The 25,045-nt window shown below is 37.3% G+C and overlaps 1 protein-coding gene across 1 annotated transcript in view; it reads left to right on the forward strand.

The window, feature by feature from the left end:
• The first annotated feature begins 692 nt into the window (after positions 1–692).
• DENND4C (DENN domain containing 4C) overlaps positions 693–25,045 on the forward strand; it is a 58,164-nt gene continuing 33,811 nt past the window's right edge. The window contains exons 1-12 of the mRNA XM_068422037.1: positions 693–1,013; positions 7,675–7,927; positions 8,874–8,943; positions 10,101–10,270; positions 11,853–12,094; positions 12,945–13,011; positions 13,687–13,745; positions 15,103–15,247; positions 15,606–15,781; positions 19,702–19,802; positions 22,788–23,006; positions 23,972–24,117. Of these exons, the coding sequence (XP_068278138.1) occupies positions 703–1,013; positions 7,675–7,927; positions 8,874–8,943; positions 10,101–10,270; positions 11,853–12,094; positions 12,945–13,011; positions 13,687–13,745; positions 15,103–15,247; positions 15,606–15,781; positions 19,702–19,802; positions 22,788–23,006; positions 23,972–24,117 (1,959 nt within the window). The 5' untranslated portion in view covers positions 693–702. The remainder of the gene's footprint in view (positions 1,014–7,674; positions 7,928–8,873; positions 8,944–10,100; positions 10,271–11,852; positions 12,095–12,944; positions 13,012–13,686; positions 13,746–15,102; positions 15,248–15,605; positions 15,782–19,701; positions 19,803–22,787; positions 23,007–23,971; positions 24,118–25,045) is intronic.

Genomic DNA, 25,045 nt, shown 5'->3' on the forward strand with positions numbered 1-25,045 from the left:
TTCCAGATGTGGAATGTGCAGCTGAGCAGTGATGTGTACTGCCTGACCAGCTGGTGAAATGTGGGTTTGGATGTGTGATTTTTGTAAATGACTTCCAGATGTTACAGTTGCCAGCTGAGTGTCTCAAGACTGCACTGTTAGGTCTAGATTGTGAAACAAAATGGATGGAATGTGCAGAAGATAAAGTAGTGAGCCTATACTTGGAATTGTTCTCTCAAAAAAAAAAAAAAAAAAAAAAAAAGGGAGGAAAAAACCCAGCACGATTCTGTGGTCAAATTACGCACTAAGCAATGGCAAAAAAATATAGATGCTTTTAGTTAGGGGTACCTGCATTAATTTATAGTCCGTGAAGAGCTTGAATGGTCTGATAGCTAATGCCAAGCAATTTTCTGTGTAGCTGCTGTGTTAGGAGCTTTGAGTTCTTTAATTCGCTTAAATTTCCTTGTGCTAAAACATGACTGTTACAGTGCTAGAACTGAAGTCCAATTACTGACAATACCATCTTTCTGAGCAGCAGAAATCAAAGTTTATTTTGGAGTTCGCCTAGAATTTTCAGGAAATCTCTATATAGGATTTTTTTTATTTGCAAAAATTTCTTCAAAGGTTTTAAACGTTCATAGTTGTTGAGGGAAGGAGTTTAGCTCAAAAGCAGAGTGTTTGATTTCCCTTTCTTTATTTTCCCCAGGAGGTACTGATATAACCATGATAGAAGACAAAGGTCCTCGAGTGGCTGACTATTTTGTAGTGGCAGGGCTCACTGATACAGATACTGCAACCCTCCTGGACCAAGAAACAAGCCGACATGAAACGAAGTCAACTGGTCCAAAGGCTCCAATTACTGACATTGCTGTGATAATTAAATCAGCTGGTGAAACTGTCCCAGAGGGATACACCTGTGTTGAAGCCACCCCTACAGCCCTTCAAGCCAACTTAAACTATGGAAGTCTAAAGAGTCCTGAACTTTTTCTTTGCTACAAGAGAGGCCGGGACAAACCACCTCTTACTGACATCGGGTGAGATTTCTGTAGCAGTTCAGTTCCTCCTTCAATAATGATTAAATCTTACTCTTCATAGATGATGAAAACAGATGTGAGAGAACTTTTAAAAACATACTGTCTTTGAATCAATGTTGCTTATTGTGTGTATCTGTAGTATTTTCTTTCTGAAGTTGAAAAAAGTATCATTCTTCCAGTGAACTTGTCTTTTTGAAATGAATTATAATGTTTTGACTTAAAAAGATATTTTAGAGAGAGAGAGAGAGAGAGAGAGAGAGGTGGAGCAAATCAAATGTGAGAAATGGAGTTCTTTGCTGCAGTTTTATGAAAGGTGAGAGAATAGGACAAAATTAATTTGTAGAAATTATGTAGAGCAAATTCAAAAATATAACATGCTCAATCTGAAACTGATGACTTCAGAAGACAAAAATTATCACTTTATGGAATTCACTTTAATGCTGAAGGTAAAAGATATCACTTAAAAATGGTAGGACACTGAAACATAGATCTTAAAATTATACAGCTGCCTAGAATCTTGTAGCTGTCAGATCAGGTATTTGTGAGGTTGCTTACAAGTTCTGACACGATTGGCTACGGACACTGGATTATGTAGTCTCTTGGTAGGTCTAATCATGCTTGTATTTCAAAAACCATGCTTTTTGATGTCTGAAGCATAAGTTCCTAAAGACTTACTAGTACTGTGTTTAAAAGCCTTAGATGTAGTCAATGCTTGGAGTTCAATGCTTAATAAATGCAAGGGGCAGCCTGGCAGGGAAGCTCTGAACTATTTTTGTTAGTTAATAGGATACTGAGTTTAATGTAAGTATTCAGGACCAAGATCACAAAATCCCCCAAGATCTTGAGATGGTGAATATTGTAATCTGTGCTACTAGCATATTGAGGTAATGCTCAATCTGTAATAACTCATGCAGCTCTACAGTATTGTCTAAATTGCTCTATATAGCACTTCTGCTTCTCTGGTTTGGGTAAGGACATTGTAAAATTACTGGGGATATAATGAGAAAGAGAAAATGGAGCATGGGTGGGGGGAACTGTTACAATGATGGCAAAATAAGGGATGTGTGTGTTTTTCCTTATTTAGTTATTAAATAAATAGTAAAGAGTAAAGTAAAAAAGTGTCCATATGTAAGCTATAATAAGTTTAGTTAATTTCTTTTATAAGTTTAAGCACATCAGGCATAATGCCTACATACCCTGCTTTTGACCTACAGTTTGAGTGCCAACTGACAAGTAGAGTCTGGTCAGAAAGAAACTGATAGTGAAATCTTAGTAATGAAATTAGTTACGTGGCAAGATCTCCTCTCTAAGGATTATAGTTCAAATTGTATAATTGACCTGGTACATTCTAATTGCAGTTCATCTCCATCATCTAAATATGTTCTAATAATGTTCAGTGAAACTGTGATTTTTAAAATAGAATCATAAAATCATAGAATGGTTTCGGTTGGAAGGGACCTTAAAGATCATCTAGTTCCACCCCCCCTGCCATGGGCAGGGGCACCTTCCACTAGACCAGGTTACTCAAAAGCCCCATCCAATCTGGCCTTAAACACTTCCAGGGAGGGGGCATCCACAACTTCCCTGGGTAACCTGTTCCAGTGTCTCACTACCCTCACAGTAAAGAATTTCTTCCCAATAGTCTTTTCCTGTGTGTGTGACTGACACTGCAAGATGAGATAATTGTTACAATGAGATTTGACTGTGTAGAATTGCAGTATGAAGTTACTCTTTGAATGATATGTCAAACTTCAGTAAGTTTTAGCAGAAGGAAGAATTTCTAGACCAATCGATTCCTCAAAGGGATTCCTAAACCACCAGTCTTCAGCATGTGCCTTTATGGAAGTGACTCTGCTAGCACATGTTTATTTTCATGTCTCCCACAGCTTTAGGAACTTGAATGCTTGGGTAGATTTCATATGGAATACCCAATAAGCGAAATAGGCAAATAATTGTTTGACTAAGGGCTTCTGTAACATGGACGCTTTTAAACTATTGATGGAAAACTGTGGTATTTGGCAAGTAGTGTTTATTCTATATTTTGTTTTCACAGGTCTGGTTAGGGCGTCAGACCTAACAAATGGTGGCAGGCTTTTCTCTATGAGCAATGATGCATATGACTTTTTCCCTGCTGTTCCTGTTGTTTTGCAACTACGTGCAAGAGATGGTTAGAGCAAGCTGCCTTTTTTTTTTTTGTGAATTTTAGTGTGTTCAAATGAATGTGGAGTTTGGGCAATAGGTGTATGTACAGTCTGAATGCTACTTTATGCTGTTCTCTGCTCTTTAAATGAAAGAATCAAGTGTGAAAGAATATTTTATCTTTGAGCCTTAAATATCTGTTAAGTGAGCTGAGAAGCTGAGTGGGCTTAGAAGGTAGAGGAAGAGTATATCCCTTGAAAAGGTCAAATCCATAGTCTTGTGTCAAGGTTGTTAATATATGTATATAAAGTTATTTTGTAATCTGAGCATTCAGATGATTCTTGATAAATGTCTGTGTGTGTGTATTTCTTTCAGGGCTATTTTTAGGGAAACCAATTAAATGATGTTTGGAGGAAGGGGGAGGTGAGGGTATGCCCTGCTGATTCTCTGCTATTGTCCTTGTGTTCTGTATTTCTGTGCCCTCCATCCTCTTTTCTTCCTATTCTTCCACTGGTTCTTCAGTTGAAGTGTCTGTAAGCTGCTAAAGTAACTTGCTGCTGCAGGTGCTCACTTGCATATAGTTAGGCCATGTGCTGTGCCTCAGGATGTTGCATTTGCTATGGCTGGTTTTAGTTGGAAGAATAAAGGTTTTATCCTAGGACAAGAGATCTCTAAGGTCCTTTTCCTACATATAGCTGCAAAATTTGGTATCTTAAGCTTATATAAGTAGTTCAGCTACTAGTCAATCTGTTGCTTTCCTAACCAGTATTTTTGCTAATGTTCCAGAAATAGACAAGAACTGAGATTTGAGATTTGTTTTGGTCTAGGTGCAGTGGGACTTTGAAACAAGATCTCACCTCTCTCTGTTTTACACCTGAGTTAAAAACATGGGAGAGCTCCACCACTTGTTTCTTAGATGGAAGAAAACCTGACAGAAAAATGCTTTTTAAATGTAAGTGCAATTTGTAACGCTTACTGTAGAAAGGACCAAGGAAAGAATATCAGACTCCTCGTCTGAAGCAGAAGTTCTGGTATTACTGAGTAATGCAAAAGTAAGGTAACTTGCATTGTGTAAGTAAAGAAATACTGATTTTTTTTTTTTTTTTTTTTTTTTTTTTAATTAATACAGGAAGCTTTAGTTTGGTTAGTGGTTCTGTGCCAAGGACCTGTCTCATTCTGCATACCTGGTTTCTGAAAATATCTGCAGGAGTATAATTTGAACAAATGTTTTTCTTTACTAGAGATGTATTTCAAAAATGAAAGTGAATTCAAATTTCAAGAAGCATAATAGAAACTGGAAGATGTTAACAGCCATCACCTTCCATTGTTCCTTAAATCCCACCAGGGTGACAACTGCAGTTGGGTGTTTGGAACAGCTTCGGATAATAATAATGAAACTAATCACTTGTATATTTAGACAAATAATAATAGTGGTGACAGCAGAAATAAAACATAAGTCAATCTTTTCCCTCTGCTTGACCCAACACTTCTCCTCTGACCCTCCTACTGTCTAGTATATTTATTTTAGTTCCTTTATTATTCAGTACTTGCATACTGCCTTCACTTAAATTAGATAGGAAGAGGTGTTACAAAGAGTTATTTTGCATAAGGACTGTGAGAGGCAAAAATGTGGTTCAACCTAGAGAAGAAGTCAGGCTGGAGAGCAGCCCCACACGGATGCAATTTGCAACAGTCCACCTATTTTGAAATGGTTTTACAGAAGCAGAGTTTTCTGTGGTTTAAGGTTTTTAACTGAACAGCTGCAAGAAGGTAGTATTTATCTTTTCTAAATTCTATTATCTGATGTATTGAAGTGTACCTTTAAATCAGTAAAGCCGGTCATGAGAGAACTTCCATGTACAATGTGAAACAGCCTAACAAAGAGATAACAAGATTTTTTGGTCTTTCTTAAAAAGAAAGGACCTAACATCTAGAGGAAACTGTAGGTTGCATTTTGTTTGAAGTGAAACTTTATTGAAGTTCATAGAACAATGTAGCAATACTTAGGATTGAGGCCAAAGTATAAGCTCATAGAAGCAGGAAACAAGTCTTATCCTGATCAGTACTAATTAATTGATGGCAGACACTGGGAAGTTGAAACAAGCAGGACTAACCTTACTCTCTCAGGGAGGACTTTGTATATACAGGGTGTGATGTTAAATATTGCATGCATCACTTTTGGCTGAATCATTAAAATCATTGTTTAATTTGAGTGATCCATAGGTGGTGATTTTCTTCTGTTTGCTTGTTTTCTTAAATTCAATACTATGCATGAGGTCAGGAAATGGTGTGGTTTTAATAATACTTCTGCTGATATATGTGTATGGGTGAGAATTGCTTTCATTTTCTTTTTGCTTTTGATGGGAGGTGACCCCACTGTTACAGTCTTGAACACTGGTCAGCCCCTTACCTCAGTCTTTTAAGTGTCTTTCTGAGAATACTTGTAAACCATTTAAATTGAACTGCTGGAATTCTCTGATTAATATGGTTTTCCTTCTCAAAAGCTGTCAGCTGACAAATGTTTCTGGATTAACTTTGAATTCTTGAATTTTATTTAAAATACATGAAATTGCAATAAAACTGAACTGAAACTTCCAATGGAGACTGCTCTGTTAATAGTCTCTTCTAATTAAGGCAGTGATGTGAAGAGTTCGTGTAAACTCTTTATGCACAATGAAGGTGGCCCGAGAGCTGCTGCAATTGTAGTTGTTGGTTTTGTGTTTGTTTTTTGTTGGTTTTTATTTTAACTTTATGAATGAGGTAACCCAATAAAAAGAGCAAAATACATGTTCTTCCAGGAGACTTCAGTTTAGAAGTAATTTGAATATCATGTACTTTCTCTATGTGTGTCTTGAACCAGTAGGTAGTATATTAAAACTAGTGTTGCAACTTGGAAATACTGGTATTAGGCTGGTTTTGAACCTGAGATTACACATTGTTTTAAATGTAGCAAAAGTGTGATCATCCGACTCTTTACAACTGAAACCATTATTGAAGGCAAGAATATTGTCCTCCGTGAACTAGCTGAATAAATTTATATGGCAGCCTGGCAGCTACATCAATATACTCCCAAATCATGTGATTTCTTTGCTTTATTGAAGTATTCTAGGACTGTAGTTCACACATATCCTCAATAGTATGACAAGATACACATTTGTTCTGTGGAATCAGAATAAACAGTAATATTGTCATATTCCAGTTTAAAGATGGACAGTAGTATTTAAGTAATTTTGGAAGTTTAATGGTATATTTTTTTTTTGAAAGTTCTGAGAACTGTTGGATCTGGAAAAAGACTTTTATTCTTTTTTTTTAGCTTATACACATGACTTTTTGAAATTTTCAGATACATACTAGTAGTCTGTCAAAAATTTAACCAAGGGTATTTTGGGGCAGTAAAAGATGTATTGCCTGGTTATTTTTTATTTTAAAGTAAAGTTGTGATGGACTACATATGGGAAGCTGCAGGTCACAAAATACAAAGTTTTAATGTGTTACCTTTATCCTAAATCTTGCCATGTATTGTAAAGATGAAAACTCATTTGAAGGTGGAAAGTATTCTGTACATGCTGCAGAGAATCAAGCAAATGGAACCATTGCTTATTTGGGTGTGGAATGGGAGATAAAGCTTGCCCTGTCATAGCATCTGTACAGTAAAAATATGCAGTGATGTATGGTTTGACTTCCACATTTCTTCTCATGGTCACTTCCTAATAGTGTTACGTTTGGGAAAGATCAGAGTGTAAAGTTTTAGCTCATTTAGCTGCTCTGAAGCTGTGAAGGCTCTTTCTTTTTTTGCGAAGAATATGGTGATCTAAACTAGTGATCTGGCTAAAAAATCCAGGTACTATGTGAATGTTGCTGTATGGCCACATAAGACATATTCTGCTTGCTAGGAGTACAGTCAACTGTAGTTATGACTTCTTCCTTTTCTGTGGAACGGAGTATTATTTTGTCTTCCCCTAGCCCCCCCCCCCCCTTCCCTTAAGGAATATTATTCAAACTATGAATGTAAATCATTACAGGGTTTGTTTTTTTTTTTCTGTAAAAATTCATCTAGGAAGCAGTCTTCTGTCTTCTGTTGTTCTTTTCCAACAACATTCCTTAAAGAAAAAAAAAAGACAAGCTTGAAATTACTTTCCAGACATTTTAGTGGTGGAAATAATTTCTAGGAAATCATCAGGTATCATATGTGCAAGCAATTTAAAGCTTTCTTTGTATTTAATTTTCATTGATAGCGCAGCATTCCTACTAATTCTATAACTAAATGCTTTTCAGTGTGGCTTGATTTTATTTTTCCATAACTATGATTTGTTCCTACAGAGATTTCTTATAATATTTAAATATTTCTGGACAGTTTCTTTGCCTCAAATTGTGTATGACGGAAGACGATATATAAAATGCACATTAGAACGTTGCAGTGATGACACGGGGTGCTAAAGGATGGATAATTTCTATGAATTTGTCTAAGTAACTTCATATATATTTAAATGCATGTAATATTTTGTTTCCTTCCTGTCTGCAGAGTTCTATATGAAGGGAAGGAACGCATCATTTCAGGCTGCGAGGTGATTCAAGCTACTCCTTATGGTCGTTGCGCTAATGTTAACAACAGTTCAGCTCCTTCTCAACGGATCTTTATCACGTATCGAAGGGCTCCTCCAATACGACCTCAAAATTCATTGGCAGTGACGGATATCTGTGTTATTGTTACGAGCAAAGGAGAAACCCCTCCTCATACATTCTGCAAAGTTGATAAGAATTTAAATTGTGGTATGGTGAGTATTTAAAAGCTTGAAGCTTTTTTTTTTCTTTTCTTGTTTTAAAACCTGACAAACAAACCCAAAGGAGTTGCTCTTTGAACTCTTCTTAGCACTGTTATAATTGTGCTCTATCACGACATCATAATTCTTTCGTTCTATATACCATGTGTGAGACTTCAGTTTTCTAGGTTTTGTTGTTCTGAATTCCTTTGGTGTTAGGAATTACTTCTTCATACTGATTACTCACTACTACAGTTTGCATATTCATATCTAGGTGCTATTTAGGAGTAGTGTTTTGGATTTTTTTTTTAATCCTCCCCAACCTCTTTGGTGATACTTGGGATGAATCACAAACAGTTTTTTCTTAGTTATTAATATTGTCTATGTTACTAAGACATGTATGAATGATAATTACTACTTACAGTTTCTTAATGTACTTTTTTTCAGTCAGTTTGCTTTTATTTAGTCTGTTTTGCATTTAGTTTACTCAGGCTGAAATAAGTAATTTTTTTCAAATGGTAGAGTGTATTTAGACAAACTGCAAAAAAACTATGTAAATAACCACTTTACAGAAGTATAATAAAAGCTTTAAGTGATGATATTTAGAATTTCACTTTCACTGATCAGGTTCCTGTCAGAGTCTCCTTTTAAATAAACAAGAAAATGTGAAGCTGCAAATTATCTGCTTCACTTCTTCCTGTTCTGTTGGAATAAGTCAAGGAGTAGTGTGGTGGTGTGGTTATTTTATGTAAATCCTGTCATCTCTAAAAAATGTTAGAAGGGTGAATTGTCGATTTCATGATTTATATGCACCCAGCAGCCAACCAGTCATTTTATTCTGTAATGCTCTTTGTTTAAATGCCTGCTTTGTTTTTAAGTGGGAGTACATTCGAACGCTTATACTTTATTTCTTTGCTGCCGTCAACTTTGCTGGTTCTAAGATGAAACTTGTGTCTTCTAGTGGGGTTCCAGTGTGTACCTTTGTTACAAGAAGTCTGTGCCAGCTTCTAACTCTTTAGCATATAAAGCTGGTAAGTAATTTTAGAAGTAGACTGTCTAAACATGCTAACAGAAGGATTCAAATGCCATGTTGAAATAAATAATAATTTTAAAAGCTTAAGTACTGTCTGTCAGAATTCTGTTCCTAGAGCATGTCAGTTGAAATGAACTCATATAATGCCTTATTTGCTCTACTCACTTTTTACCAGGGAAAAAAAAGAAAAAACAACCCTTAATAGGAATAGCATTGTTCCATATTAATCTGGTTCTTATCATGACAGGTTTGGTAGCTTAGGAGCGTTAGCGGAAAGCTTAGGAAGCATTTCATATCTATCAAAAGACTTTGTATTTCTTGTGTTGGTGATGATGGAGAAGGAGTAATTAAAAATTCCATTCAACCTTACTCATATCTCACAGCTAATGCAACATCTTTCATTTAATTTGAAAGTTAAATGTGTTTCTTCCCTTCAGTTCCACAACTATTCACTTGTTTCTGATTAGAGGAGAGTGAAAAATACTCTGAACAGTAAATGGCAAAAAGTCTCATTCTTTTAAGTCTGGCTTTTATAAGTTTTTTAATGCATTGCTGTAGATCATTAATTTTTTTCTGAAGAAGTCCAAAAAAACTTTAAAGAGTTTCTGATGAGCACTAAGTGTACCAAATTCCTTTGAAAGAAGTAAACTACCAAGTAGAAGTGGAAAGCATAGATAATCAAGTCAGTGTACCATAAAATAAGCTAGATGAACAGCAATAGTGAACCAATGCTTGTGTGCCTATTTTCCACCAGCAAGAGTTAGATATATTTCTGAAAACTGAATAAATTATTTGTTTAGATTGAACATACTGACTGATTAGCAGAAAATGTGAACAGTCAGCTAGTCCTGTCTGTTTTAAATAGCACAGGTAATTCCCAACTGGTTTAAAGTAAAAATCTTCACTAATTAGTTTTTACTATGTACTGTTTTTTGAGCAGTTACCAAAAGGGAGTGCTTCAGTATTCATACGCAATTTTTAAATGATTGTTACTTGGATCACTTAGTCTTACTGTGAAATGAGAGACTTTCTTCTTCTGCAGATGTAATCTTCAGTTATAAAATCCAGATAACCAACAGAGTTTGCTGTATATTGCTTACATTATTTTGGGCTTGCAGAGCAAATGTGCTTACTTTTCCTTCTCCCATTCTGAAGGCTTAATTTTCAGATATCCTCAAGAGAACTATGAGTCATTCCCACTGTCGGAATCTGTACCTCTCTTCTGCCTTCCTATGGGAGCTACTATTGAGTGCTGGGACCCTCAAACCAAATATCCACTACCAGTGTTCTCAACATTTGTACTGACCTGCTCTTCTGCAGAAAAGGTATGGCTCCATACTGTGACTAGTTTTTGTTTTTAATTCAAATGGCTGCTATGGAGATAAATAGGCATTGTTTCTTCTGTAATTGAGAAGTACTACAAAATAAATTGTTAAATATTTCTCTTATAAAATTGTATTTCTTAACCCCTCATATAAGACAGAAGTAAACCAAAACAGGAAATAGCTGGAAGAGTATGTGCTGTTTAGTCACATGTAAGCTGAACCATACACTTAACAAAACCAAAACTCACAGTGCATGGATTTCCCTGTTCGTTCAAGTAAGAAGTTTCTGGGAATGGAAGTGTAGCCTACGTGTCAAAAGAGATGTTCACTTACCACATGTTAGCAATGTTTAAGTTGTTATGGTTTTCCTATGGTTACCTTAAAAGCCACTTCTGTGTGGATTTGTGTAATTGGGCTCTGTAGGTATCTATGTGTGTGAATAGGAAAACAGTTACCAGAAAACAGCAGGGTAGGGAGAGGAAAAGTATGTGCTGAGGGGTAGCACGTGAAGGGCTCTGAAGAACTGATGAGCTCCCGAGACCAGTGATCCCTTTGAATTCATATGGAGTGATAGATTTAGAACACCAGCCATCTGCTGAATCTGTATAAGGCCACCAGGACACACAGGCACCAAAAATGTGTTGCATGAATCAGCCCACATGTGAGAAGGCAGTGTCTGCTATACACAGACAGATAGTACAGGATTATAGGTACACCTGATGAAGCAAGGGAGCCCTTGTTTGGAGTTTGTCTCCCGGCTGTTGCTTCAGCATGTCAACTGTGCCACTGTGTGTGTGTGAACTGCATGAGGGAATAAATGATTGTAATGTGTGATTAGCTCTCTGTGACTAATAAAGTGCAGTTTGGCTCTATTAGTGATAACAGCTCAACTTCCACCCTGCCTCAGTCCCTTATCAGGGAAATTTATACTTCTCCATTTTTGAACAACAAAAAAAGTTTTTCTCCAATATATTAATACTTCTTTCGCAAGGAGGAATGCAGTAGCTGCCAACATCTTTCTCAGAGAGAATGTATACTGTGGTATCCATCTTTCCCTGTTTTCCTTTTGCTAAGCTTGCCAGAATAATTGAGTTGATTGTGAAACTCTGCAAATAGCAAAGGAATGTTAGAAAAGGTTGGTAGCTGTTTAGCTTCAAACAGTGAGTGAAGTCAAAGCTAAAATAATTTTATTGTTTAGTTTGGTAATAATGATAGGGAAATTTACTGAACACAAGCATTTCATGAGGGTTTGGTGGTTTAGTTGTTTTTTTTTTTTTACCCTAACAGTTAATGGATAGGGTTTTGTCACAGCATGCAGTTTGGTTCCTTCCCTTTCAGTTTACTGAGTATGAATACTTTGTTGAGAATAGTGCAGTGAAAAAGAGGAAGAGGCACAAGAGTCCAAAGCATTTCATTTATAAGGATACTTTGTGTGTGGTACATAAATGAAAAGTTTCACAAACTACCAGCAAAAGCACTATAGTGTGTGTACAAACACCAAAGACTTAAGGATGCTTCAAAGTTCTAACCCAGTCTCCTGTTAAATACTGGGTCTGCTCAGCTGTTTTTCTTCATCTTTTAGGTTTATGGTGCTGCTATTCAGTTTTATGAGCCTTATCCCCGGGAGCTGCTAACAGAAAGACAGCAATCACAGCTGGGTCTCCTGACAGCTGTGGAGAGGAAAGTGGTTACTTCCAAGTCCATCAATTCCAACAAATGCATCTGCCTTCTCTCACACTGGCCTTTCTTTGAAGCATTTAGAAAATTTCTTATGTTCATCTACAAACTCTCTGTCTCTGGACCTCATCCTCTTCCCATTGAAAAGTATGTAAAACATTTTTCAAGTTAATGTGGGAAGGTAGTTGTATCAGCTCAAGAAGTCATGTGATTTATACATGTCACACTTACTTAGTTGATACATTTGCTCCATCCTCTTGCCTGCACTGTGTAGCTTATGTTGTACTGATAGAAACTGTTGCTGCTTCTGTTTAATGGTAGTGGCTCTTGCAGTGCCAGGAAAGTGAACTGGATTTTACTGTGGCTTTTCTGTTAGAATATGTCAAGCCTGTTTACCTTTCTCTTAGCTACATCAAACACAGAAAATGGCTGAGCTGTAAGATACATGCTAAAGTTTGCAGTCCTGCATTTTAGGTTAATAAATATAAGATCAGGGACTCTGTGCATTAGCAATGAATATCTGTGTCTGTTTCAAAGCACTGCAACTAACACAGATTGTGTGTGTGTGTGTAAACTGTAGAGGATGCTTTTCATGGTCCTAAAAGTTTGCTGAAATATGATGTTACCTTCAAAACTGGATGAGATGTCTGGCGGTGAAATATATAGTTTCTCATAGCTGAGCCTCATTAGAAACTCTGTAGAGTGGGGCGGGGCTGCCTGGGATTTTAAATGGCTTGCCTAAATGCCAGTGTGTTCTTACCTTTTGCATACATATCTGAAGCTGACAGTATTAATTTTCACACATGAAATGTGAGTGAATGGAGCTTCTTTGCTTCAGTTTGCATAAATAGGCTCTTAAACTTATCAAAACAGTAAATAAATCTTAACAGGCTTTCTAAAGCATGATACCATAGTAATTCGAAAATGTGATTAACATTGTTTTCAGCCCCTGATTAGTCCCCGGTGCTGGTTTTCTAATATCTTGTCTTCTTTTCAGGCACATATCCCATTTTATGCACAATATACCTTTCCCTTCACCACAAAGGCCAAGAATTCTTGTGCAGGTAAGCAAAACATTTGCTTCCATTTTTAGTTATAGTAATGGCAAACCCTGTCTTGCTTTTGAGAGCCTGGTTTCTTCCTTTAGGCTTTTTACTCAGCTTTGAATACCGATGTGCTGGAAGGGAGAGGGAAGGGGAGAGGGTTGGGTTGGCCTTCTCTTTCATTGATATAAACCTGGGGTAACTTAGCAAAGGAAACTGTTTCAGACTTCAGGTGTTGCGGATGGCAGCAGCGTCCTACTTGCGCTTTTGAATGTTCTGCCATGTGTTACCCTTTCATTTTATAGGCACCATTTACATTACCTCAGTGGGGGGGTTGTTTTTTTTCTGTCTTTCTCTTACTTGTCCACCCACTACTGTGGGTCAAAGGTTAGTCCCCTGGGGCACTGTGTCTTGTGTTTCTCTGTTTAATCACCTAGCAGCAGTTACATGTTCAACACTGAGTCACAGACAGTTTCCTGTAACTTCTGAGAATTGTTTCAGTGACTAATACAAGCTCTGTAGACCTAGTGAACAAAAGTCCCAAACACTGTCTCTGATTTGTGTCTCTCGCATGACAGTGTGACCCTGTCTGACAGGCATTTTATAAGACTATGGATATACATTTATATTGGAATATTATACTGTATTGACTTTGGAGTTGTCCGTATCAATCATATACCACTTTATGTGTTTCAGCTTTCTGCCCATGATGCATTAATATTGTCTCAGCCAGTTTCTACACCATTACCATTAAGGTATCATTGTTAATGCTTTAAATGTATGCTACTTGAAAAAATCAGAGGCAAATAGGAATAAGTTACAGAAGGAAGCCAAACTTTACAGCAATTTTATTAGATCTTATAAACAAAAAGCTCAATATGCATTTATAATATTATACAGTGTTGTCTTTTTGACATAGAACTGTCCCTTGTGGAAGAATAATTTCATTAATTATCCTGAAATAATGATGAATTGCCAGATTATTGTAGGAACTCTCAAGAAAGAAGCAGCAGGCTGTGAGGAAAAAAAATACACATATTTAAATATCTTGTATTTTGAGAACCTGTGTAGTAAGCAAAATTTTTTTTTTAATACCATAGATAGACTGTTATCTGTTTTTTTCCTTTTTCGGATCCAAGAGAGACATTTACATCAAGCAGTTATGTGAAATCAATGAAAAAGTGTGCAAACATTTTGGGAATTCAAAATTATACCTAAAATTTGGTATTTGTGCTTGAAGGTTGATGCAATCTCTGTGGATACTGCCTGCATCTTCTGGGCTGGAGCTCCCTGTTATTGTGGCATGGAGTTTTGTTTGAATGGTTTTGTTGATATTTGGTTTGGTTTGAAGTTAAAAACTAAAATATTCCCCCTTTTTTATTCCCCTTCCCCCCCTTAAACATTACCATATAATATTCTGTATGCAGAAGAATCCCATGTTTAATCACATCTGTTACACAGCCTCTTAAGTGAAAAATTGCAGCCAGCCACCAAACTACAAAGCAACATGTAAGCACTTTTCTAAGGACAGAATTTACATCGATGTGCTCTTACAGATGTAATTACAATTCCTGAATGCGTACAGTCCAAACAAATGAAATGGAGTCTAAACTGTAGAAACTAAAGGCATGTTGCTATCAGAATGATGGATTGATTTTACTTGATTAGTACTAGAATTTGATACTGTGATTCTAAGATCAAATGGATACTCTAGTTCATCATTTTTGCCTGAGGCAACCCGTCATATGAAACTACTGGTGTTAATTGTGCTTGGATTAGTTGTTAACCAGTTAGATCTGTTTTACTGTTACGAAGACAAGATTCCTGTGCATATATGAGAGAGAGCACTATAAACTACACAGACTCAGCAGTAGCATATGTTTCTTTAGCAATAGAATTTGAATTTATGTTTCTTGGTGGCAGTACAAGTCTCATGTTGAGGTGATAGCTATTAGATAGATAGGTAGATATTTGGTGTGTGGTAATATTAGCACCATTCAACTAGTTGGTCCCAAACAGTTGTCAGAAGTTTGATAGTAGTGATTTTTTTTTTTTTTTTTTTTTAATCCTATAACATTCTTATTCTCTTCTCCCTTCCCACGCACCCCTTAGTGGAGCAAACTTTAGCACTCTGCTCATGAATCTTGGACCAGAAAACTGTGCCACTCTGTTGCTCTTTGTGTTACTAGAAGGCAAGATCCTTCTCCATTCTCTTAGACCAGCTGTGTTGACAGGAGTTGCTGAAGCTGTAGTAGCTGTAAGTACAAAGTGTTCTGTACAGCAGTGAGAGAAATCAGTTCAAACTCCACAGTTGTTACAAGGCTTTTTTAAGTTAAAATGATTGATGCACTAAATGATCATTTTTCCCAGCAATATCATTTAGTTAAAATGCTCTCGCATGTCTTATAATAATAACTATTAGAATGATCAACATTTTTGTATAGATAACTGGGAAATGTGCTCTAAATAAATGGTCAAACTTGAAGACTCTTTTCTGACAGTGTTACATGGCTTTTAGCAATTTCATTTCAACTTGCATGTAACTTCTTGGTTTTTACTGCACGGTATCTGTTGTCTTGTTTTAATGCCTTGATTTCATTTAATTTTTCCTTCAGATGATATTTCCATTTCAGTGGCAATGTCCATATATCCCCCTCTGTCCTTTGTCTCTGGCCACCGTACTCAGTGCACCTCTTCCATTTATTGTTGGAGTTGATTCACGATACTTTGATCTGTACGATCCACCACAGGATATTGTGTGCATTGACTTAGACACAAACATGGTGTACATGTAAGTTCTATGGAGTTTTTGCATTTATCTGTAGATGGAGAGATTGCTGAAATGCTCAGGAGATAAAACTATTAAACACCATTTTATCCAATATGGTTAATTTCTTATGTCCTCTGTTCTTTTTCTCATTTCTAATGTTTCATAGCAAATTAAAATTTACTAAGTCAAGGGTCAACACTTGGCACTGCCTATAAAAACATGATGCCAGTGTTGCTATAAATTTAGTAACAATTGTAGCGTGTTCTGGTTTGTTTTTCCACTTCTAGTACAGCTTATTAGGGAAATGGGACAAAAGCTAGAAAAGAGGAAGAAGAGTTGTTGGGGTTTTTTTTCTGCCCCACCATTTCTTACATTTTCACCTTGACCTGCCACTTCTGAATTTGTTTTCCATGTGTTCAGTGACTGCTCGTATGAACAGGAGCACTTCAGGACCCTTCATAACAGCTTTTGATGCTGTCGTGCACTTGAGGCACTTTATGTTAGTGTTAATAAAGAAATTTTTCTCAAGTTACAAGGGCCAAATTCTTGGTGAGATCAGTCAAGCAAAATTTGGTGTCTTGACTACATTCAACTAAAATATTTTCACTTAATTATTATGTTTTAATGCTTTTCTTAAATTGAAGGTGTTGCACGCACGGTTTCTTTGCACCTTCTTGAGGAGAGGTTAATTCAGAGTTAACTCTTCTGTTTTTCTGTAATATATCTAAATGAGAGTACAAATAACTGAATTGAAAATGCAGTTGTTTCAGGTGTTTAATTTAGTAACTTTATGAATTACCTTTCCATTTTAAATTAATCAGATCATAAATAGAAAGAGGCATCTAAGCTAGTTTAAGATGGGGGTCAACATCACTAAATAAAGTGCACATCTTTTCTCTGTGAAAATATAGTTTTACTTCATTTCATGTCACTTTTTAACTCTTGACTTTTGTTTTCACTAGCTTGAGTTAGAATTAGTCATTTGATCTATGGGTCAGTTGAATGCTTTCTTGATTTTCATTGTGTGAAAAGGGCCCTTCCTCTACTGAAGCGAATGTTTCCTTTACATTACTGAAATGCTTTGTTTTATTAGTAGCATCAAAGGAAATAGTAAACAATGGAGTAGATTGTGTTTATTTTTTTGTTTTTTTCTCCTTCCCCTAGGTCCCCATTAAAAACACTGCAAAAAGCATTTTCATCACTGTATATCAAAGTTTTATGCCACCAAAAGAATAATTGTAATAGGTATTGTAAAAGAAGAATGTACTGAAGAAACTCAAGGAAGATAACTTTTTTATATGAAGATATTTGCAGTGAAAAATACCTGAATATTTTTGTTCATAGGTAGAATGGAAGTTGAAGACTGGGTTGCAGAAAAATGAAGGAGGTAGAAAGAGGGGATTTAGCAGGGAGATAAGGATGTCCACATTCTGTTGGGATGACTGCTAGAAAGACCAAGTACCAACCTTAATTGAATTGGTTACTGAACTAAAAATCTACCAGTGGCTGACCTCTTATGAGGCGCTCAACTGGAAAGGTTTTTGCACCATTTCTTTTACTGTCTCGTAAGTCCATTTCTCTTTCAATAGTCAACTGATCTTTTTCTTTTTTTGCTGCCCATTTTGTGTATATCTCACCTGTACCACTTATTTGACTTCCAGAGGTATTTGACATCTGTAACATTTGACTTAGGTAAATGTGAGATGTTGGTACCTCTATTATGAAACTTTTTTAACCTGGAAATGAAGATATTTTTCAATTTTGGAGACATGTAGGTAAAACCAAATCTCCATAAAGCACTTTGTGTTGAAGATCCTACAAAATTCCAAAATATTACTTTATTAGTGAGTAAAGATTAATGTTCTGTTTTATTTTATCCACACCTGTTTCTGCCTCTCTTTATTTCTGTGGCAGTGTAAATGTAAAAACATTTAACAGCACTGTTGCTACCTTTGAAAGACTGCATAATAGAATGTCACGGTTTAAAGCTGGGCCAGCTACTAAACCTGTGGCAGATGCTCTCTGTTAACCCTCCCCCCCCCTCCCCCCGAAGGGAAAGGGAAAGGGAAAAGGGAGAGAGACTTATGGGTTGGAAAGTTAAAACAGTTTTAATAAACTATAATAATGAAAAAGAGTATAATAACAATAATAATAGAAATAACCAAATATATACAAATATGTACAAAACCAAGATCGAGAGCTTGGAAATCCTCCTCAGGCAGAGTTGCTCCCCCCAGTACAGGCAGAGGGGAAAAGGCAGTAGCTTCCCCCAGCACAGGCAGAGGGCAAAATGCAGTAGCTCCCCCTGCCATCACACCTGCAGGCTTTTAACTGGAGATTTGGCAAAGCTGGTACCAATCAGTGGGAGACAGGAGGGCCCCTCCCTCCTGGGCCCCACCTCCAGGAGGCAGTGGGTTAGTGATAAATAGGAAAGTGAGAATGACGTGTGTGGGATGGAATACCTCGTTGGTCAATCTTGGGTCACCTGCCCTGTCTGCTCCCCCCTGCAGCTGCGACCCCCCTTTGGCTCTTCACTCGTAAGCAGTGAGGAATTTAGCAGTGACCTTGGTTTCTCTAAGACTAATTGGCCTGGTTTGGGCCAAACCAGAACATAGAAGAATAACATTTGAAAAATTCAATATTTTCTAGTACATCAGTCTGTCTGTCTGGTGTCTTTTTAGCGCAAGTTTGCTGCTATATTTTCTTATGATAGACTGAAGCTTTATTTACTGCCAAAAAATACTGAAGGCCTTTTATTCATTCAGCATCTTCCTTAATGCCTTTTTTTGGATGTTTTCAACTATCTCTGTGAAAGTAACATCGAAAGCTGGTTAAGGAAAGTAGCCTTTTTAGGGCAAAGATTTGAGAGTTTGTTTTATTTTTATAGCAGGATTTTTTTCCTCACATTTTTGGAACAGTACCGCTTATATTGTTTATAGGCATGCCATTATGGTGGGGAAAAAAAATGGGCAAAGGCATCTGTAAGTGTGCATTTTTTCTTTAACTCCTGAAACTTTGGCTTCCTTCCTAAGATAGTCCTGTGTTGATGCCAAATAATAACTGAGCAAACATTTCACTGATGCAAAGTGCAAAACAAGCAGTGACAGCATCAGCTCGGGTAGTAATAACTGATGAGGTCTTGTGGCCACAAGGTTTGTTGTACTCCCTGTGACAGCAATTCTCCCCCACCTTCTGCCTTCCAGAAAGAGGTGTAGGAGTTCTCAGGATTTACTCCCTACTCTCTCTTTATCCAACTGCTTAAACAAGGTCTGGCATTGTACCCGTTGTCCTTCTAACAAAGACGAGCATCCCTTTAGGCCAATTTACCCCATTGCTTAATCAACCACATAATTTTCAAACTGTGAACTGTATTCCCAGTCTTCCTAGTCCCTGCTAGCCTGTGGTTGAAGCTGGAACTGGGTTGTCAGAGACGTGTTACAGTGTACCGTATGACCATAAAGCTACCAGACTGGTCTTCCAGCATTTTGCAGTAACAAGTTCATGTTGTATTCCAAACTGCCTTCGTTTGTATCAGTAGCAGTATGTCAGGTTTATGGTATTATAGACTGTGCATAGTAATCACATGCAGATTAGTGTGCTTAAATTATATTAGCAAGACTGATAAAAATTCTGAAAGGGAAATCAGCTAAGTGAAACTTCGACTAAAAAGTCAAAATAAAATCTTAATGCAGATCCTCCTTACAGACTGGGGAAAACACTACTCATAACTCAATTTATACTGTTCTGTATCTGACGAAATGAAATTCTGAGTTATGTCACTCCCATTTTTTTCATTTTTGAAAAATAGAGACAGAAGATTTCTTTTCAAAAGAATTTATTTTTTTTAGTCACTACATTCTGAAAATGAAGCAACTTCAGGCTGTGGAAGCTAGCATGATTTGTATTTTATATAGTCTTTTTTTCCCTCCCTGGTGTTTTAGATCAGATGATAAGAAGAGCGCCAACTGGAAGCAGTTTCCTAAGAAGCCGTGTAAAAGTCTGCTCAGCACCTTAAAGAAACTGCACCCACAGCTGGCAGCAGGTGAAATATATAAAATAAAATGGGAAGGGGTAAGAACAGAAACTGCCTAAAGCAGGGAAAGCAAATATTCAAAGAAAACTACTAAATTTTCTGATCCACACTTACAAGTCTTAAATTGTAATTACTATATAAATGTAAGGACTGCGTTCTATCATATGTTGTGTGAATTATTTTCTTAGACTTTTATTTTCTATGCTGTGACTTCTTAAAATTTGAGGGTTTTTTTTTAGCCTTTACTCATGATTGAATTATATTTAAACAAAGATTCAGCTAAAACATGTTCAGATCTCAACCTAAAACAATATTCACAGTTGTGATCAAAAATAATAGAGGAAATGGGGATATGAGTAAAATAATGTTGACTATCTCAGCTATTGTGCAGATACGGCTGAATCACTCAAATAATGACTTTTCTACAAAAATAATCGAGTAGCTAAATTTTGACAAAGTATTTGGCAAAAGAAAAAGAAAAACTACCATCTTCAGCCTTATGACTTGGACAGGTAAGAGCAAAGTTTTAGCTGACCTAACAGTTTTCAGGTATTGCTTCTTTCTGACTGTAGATAGGTTCTTTAAGGTAAGCTGGTTCAGAGTATGTTAAGTTGCATCATTATGGAGAAGGAGACGATGATAGCCTCATAGGTATACAAGATACAGAAAATCTGTAAATTATGGAAAGAGAAAAGTGCATTGACTAAGAGGTAGGTGTTCTTGCCTCAATCTTCTGTAATTTTTTTCTTGCAGATAGCCTTTACTTCATCTGCTAGAAACCCTCAACTTTTCTTTTGGTTTTATCAGCAGGGTATGTCATGCAATCTACATAATATAGAACTACTTCCTAATTTTAACTTGAGCAGAACCAAGGGTATTTTTTAGATAGTTTTTTTTATTTCGGCAAAATTATAACAGATATGTTATAATATTTATATATAAATATTTATATATAATTGATATTTTTGTTTTAATAAAAAGTGTGGAACTATAATTTTCAGCAATACCTGCTACTGTTTTTTTAAGAATGCAAGAGTAAACTCCGAATGTCATCTACTTGTTTCTATCCTTTGGTGCACTAAAATGTTAGAATTTTGATTAGAAACATAGTTTTAGGCCCTTTCTTTCTTGATGTGCAATCTTCAGAACAGGGAAAACATGGCCCTTTGTCTTTGTGTTGGTATATTACTGAAAGACTACATTCAGTTGGGTATGTGGTAACATTAACTCAACTGAGATTCTTGTCGTTGTTTCGTGTCCCAGAGGGCTGGATGAGTTAGAAAAACACATCATCAACTGTTGAGGTAACCTGCCTTTTATATATGGGCCAGATCAATTGGAAAATAACCACAGGATTTCTAGTGTTTGTCCCTTCTCATCCCAGAGTAATGAAGGAACTGGCAACTGAACTTGCCAAACCACACACTATTATCTGCCAGCAGTCCTGGTTAACTGGAGAAGTTCCAGCTGACTGGAAATTAGCAAATGTAACGCCCATCTACAAGAAGGGCTGGAAGGATGATCCAGGGAACTATAGGCCTGTCGGCCTGACCTCGATGCCAGGCAAGGTGATGGAACAGATCATCCTGAGTGCCATTACACGTCCCATGCAGGACAGTCAGGGGATTGGGGCCAGCCAACATGGATTCATGAAAGGCAGGTCCTGCTTGACCAACCTGCTCTCCTTCTATGACAAAGTGACCTGCTTAGTAGATGAGGGCAGGGCTGTGGATGTAGTCTATGTAGACTTCAGTAAGGCATTCAACACTGTCTCCCACGGCATCTTCCTAGACAAACGGGCTGCCTGGGGCTTGGATGGGTGGACTCTTCGATGGGTTAAAAACAGGCTGGATGGCCAAGCCCAGAGAGTGGTGGTGAATGGGGCAAAGTCCAGCTGGCGGCCGGTCACTAGTGGTGTTCCCAGGGCTCAGTTCTGGGGCCGGTGCTGTTCAATATCTTTATAGATGATCTAGACATAGGGGTTGAGTGCACCCTCAGTAAATTTGCAGATGACACCAAGCTGGGTGGGAGTGTTGATCTGCTGGAGGGTAGGAAGGCCCTACAGAGGGATCTGGACAGGTTACATAGATGGGCCGAGACCAATGGCATGAGTTCAACAAGAACAAGTGCCGGGTCTTACACTTTGGCCACAACAACCCCATGCAGCGCTCCAGGCTGGGGGAAGAGTAGTTAGAGAGCGGCCCAGTGGAAAGAGACCTGGGGGTGCTGATTGACAGCCAGCTAAACATGAGCTAGCAGTGTGCCTAGGTGGCCAAGAAGGCCAATGGCATCCTGGCCGCTATTAAGAATAGTGTAGCCAGCCGGTCTAGGGAAGTGATCGTCCCTCTGTACTCGGCACTGGTGAGGCCACACCTTGAATACTGTGTCCAGTTCTGGGCCCCACACTCCAAGAAAGTTGTTGAGGTGTTGGAGCGAGTCCAGAGGAGGGCAACCAAGCTGGTGAAGGGTCTGGAGGGTCTGACCTATGAGGAACGGCTGAGGGAGCTGGGGTTGTTTAGCCTGGAGAAGAGGAGGCTCAGAGGTGACCTTATTGCAGTCTACAACTACCTGAAGGGAGGTTGTAGTGAAGTGGGAGTCGACCTCTTCTCCCAGGCAACTAGTGATAGGACAAGAGGACATAGCCTCAAGCTTCGCCAGGGGAGGTTCAGATTGAACACTAGGAAGAATTTCTTCTCAGAAAGGGTCATTAGAGATTGGAATGGGCTGGCCAGGGAGGTGGTGGAGTCACCATCTCTGGATGTGTTTAAGAAAAGACTGGACGTGGCACTTAGTGCCATGGTCTAGTTGACAGGGTGGTGTCAGGGCAACGGTTGGACTCGATGATCCCTGAGGTCTCTTCCAACCTGATTGATTCTGTGATTCTGAATATGGGCAAGTAGAAAAAAGAAAAATCTTCCTTCAGCGTCATGCAAAAGTTACCTGTTTGAATGCACTGAATTTTAATGTAGGATTGTATGTGTTGCTCATTGCTAGTTCACAGAAAAACTCAAGAAGGCTCTGCAGTGGAGATGACTCCTATTGAGGCAGATTTCTCCTGGCAGAAGAAGATGACAGAACTCGAGATGGAGATCCAGGAAGCTTTTCTCCGTTTCATGGCATCTGTTTTAAAGGGTTACAGAACATTCCTCAAGCCAATCACACAGGCGCCTTCAAATAAAGCAACTGCTGCTGATTCATTGTTTGATCATCAAGGTGAGGGTGAGGCAAACCAGCTGCTGATAGCATTGGCAGTGTTATAACTTTACGGTTGAGGAGCTGCTTAACTTTAAAAGGTCAAAGTTCCCTTTCATTCTTGGCAATATTTAAAATTGCAATTGTATAAAGTTAAACTGTTCAAAGTTGATTAGAATACAGATATGCAACAGCTCTGGTATTAGAAAAACTGTCTTTCAGTAGTATGATGCCCTCTCTGCGTAGTATATTGCATAAGGGCAGCTTCTTGGGAATGAAGGAATATTTCTTAATTTGTACAGAGCAAAAATGCCAGAAGCCCAGTAGTGAAGAACAAAGTAATGTTCTTGATGTAAGTGGGAAGATAATAGAGAATGAGGCAGAGATCAGAAACATAACAAAACAGTAGTCAGCAAATGTCATGTTCTTTTCCTCATCTTATCACCTTAACTTTTCAGATCTGTTCATGAGTTGAATGCTAGATAAAATGTCACGTGTTTTGTTTTGTAGATGGTGGTGGTGTTTTGGGGTTGTGTTTTTTTTTATTTGAGGTTGTTGGGTGTTTTTTTTTTAATTACTGGAAGTAAGATTTGAGAAGACATTTCTAGTCAAAGGTTTTGAAATCTTAAATATTTTCAGGCCCATACCCCTTAGGATAACATAATTTTTGTTTTAGTAGTGTTTTAACTGTTAGATACTTCTGCTTTTGTACGAGGTCATAATCTCTTTTCTTGTACAAAAAGTCACCAAACACAGTGAGCAGATTACATGCCAAGTGTTGTTAAATATGGTGAAAAATAATTATTTTTAAAAAAAAGCTATTACTTTACTCTTCTGAGTGCAAGTAGTGATAAGTAGTTGTGTTTGTTGATAAAGCTAATACTTCATGTATTAGCACTTCAAATATTTTATGTTGACACTTTATAGGTTAATTTCTTATGGAGCTGATAACTAATATTTAATTGTGTGTTCCTTTTTATAACCAGGATTTTTAAAAAGCAGAGACCGTGCCTATACAAAGTTCTACACGCATCTCACTAAAACGCAGATATTCAGCCGCTTTATTGAAGAGTGCAGTTTTGTGAGTGACAAGGATACTGGCTTGGCATTTTTTGATGACTGCATAGAAAAGGTGAAAAACATGTAGCAATACTGTTAAATTATATGCTTCTGTTCATTTTGTGTTATTGTCCTGGTTTTTAGTTGTAAAGATAGATACCCTCTGGAGCAAGTATTTCAAGGGATTGGAATTCTTCGTAGTTACTGCAGAGTCGTTTTCTTCCTTCATCTTCTTGCTTGGTCATCGTTTTCAGTGTTGATGCAGGAAACTTTATTAAAGCCCTGTAGGATGTCAAGCTATAAGATAATGTGAGAAATACCAGTAGCTTACACTTTAGCACAATGCCATCCATGTATTCCCTTTTAAGTGTTAATCACTGTCCCTCTAATCTGGAATTATCTGCCGGTGGTCATCTGCGCTGTTGCTCTTTTTCACACAATTTAAACTTAAAGCACAGAAACATGGCTAGTGCTCCACTTGTGCTTAAAACTGATATATGTAGATAAGATCCCCTTTCGTTGCCTGTATTTTATATGAGAAATATTGCTGTAACCCATTCTTGTTTTTTGAAACGAAGTCTCTTCAGCATGGTTCTGGTCTAGATGGGTTATTGAGTTTATAGCTTCATCTGTAAAATGCCAAGTTCACAATATAAAAATTAGGAGCTAGAGAATTATATGTATTTTTAAAAGTTGTATATATATGATTCCTTCTGGACAGAACTTTCATTTTCATATCAAGTTCTTATAGAATGAGTCTTTGATTCAGTATTGATTCCAATCAAATTAACACTTGTAAACAGACCATAAAAGAGGTGTTTAAAAGTTTCTTTGCCTTTATTTTTCTTTCTGTTGAGTATGGTGTATGCATCTAGAGTATGCACCTAGAATATACTTTGTTTAATAATGTTATATACTTTGTTATATACTGTAATGTTTATTCTTTGTTAATAATTTGATATTATTGCACGTTGTTAATGTGTTGCATACTTAAATTGTCA

Source organism: Nyctibius grandis, chromosome Z, assembly GCF_013368605.1.
Source record: "Nyctibius grandis isolate bNycGra1 chromosome Z, bNycGra1.pri, whole genome shotgun sequence".
Taxonomy (NCBI): Eukaryota; Metazoa; Chordata; class Aves; order Nyctibiiformes; family Nyctibiidae; genus Nyctibius; species Nyctibius grandis.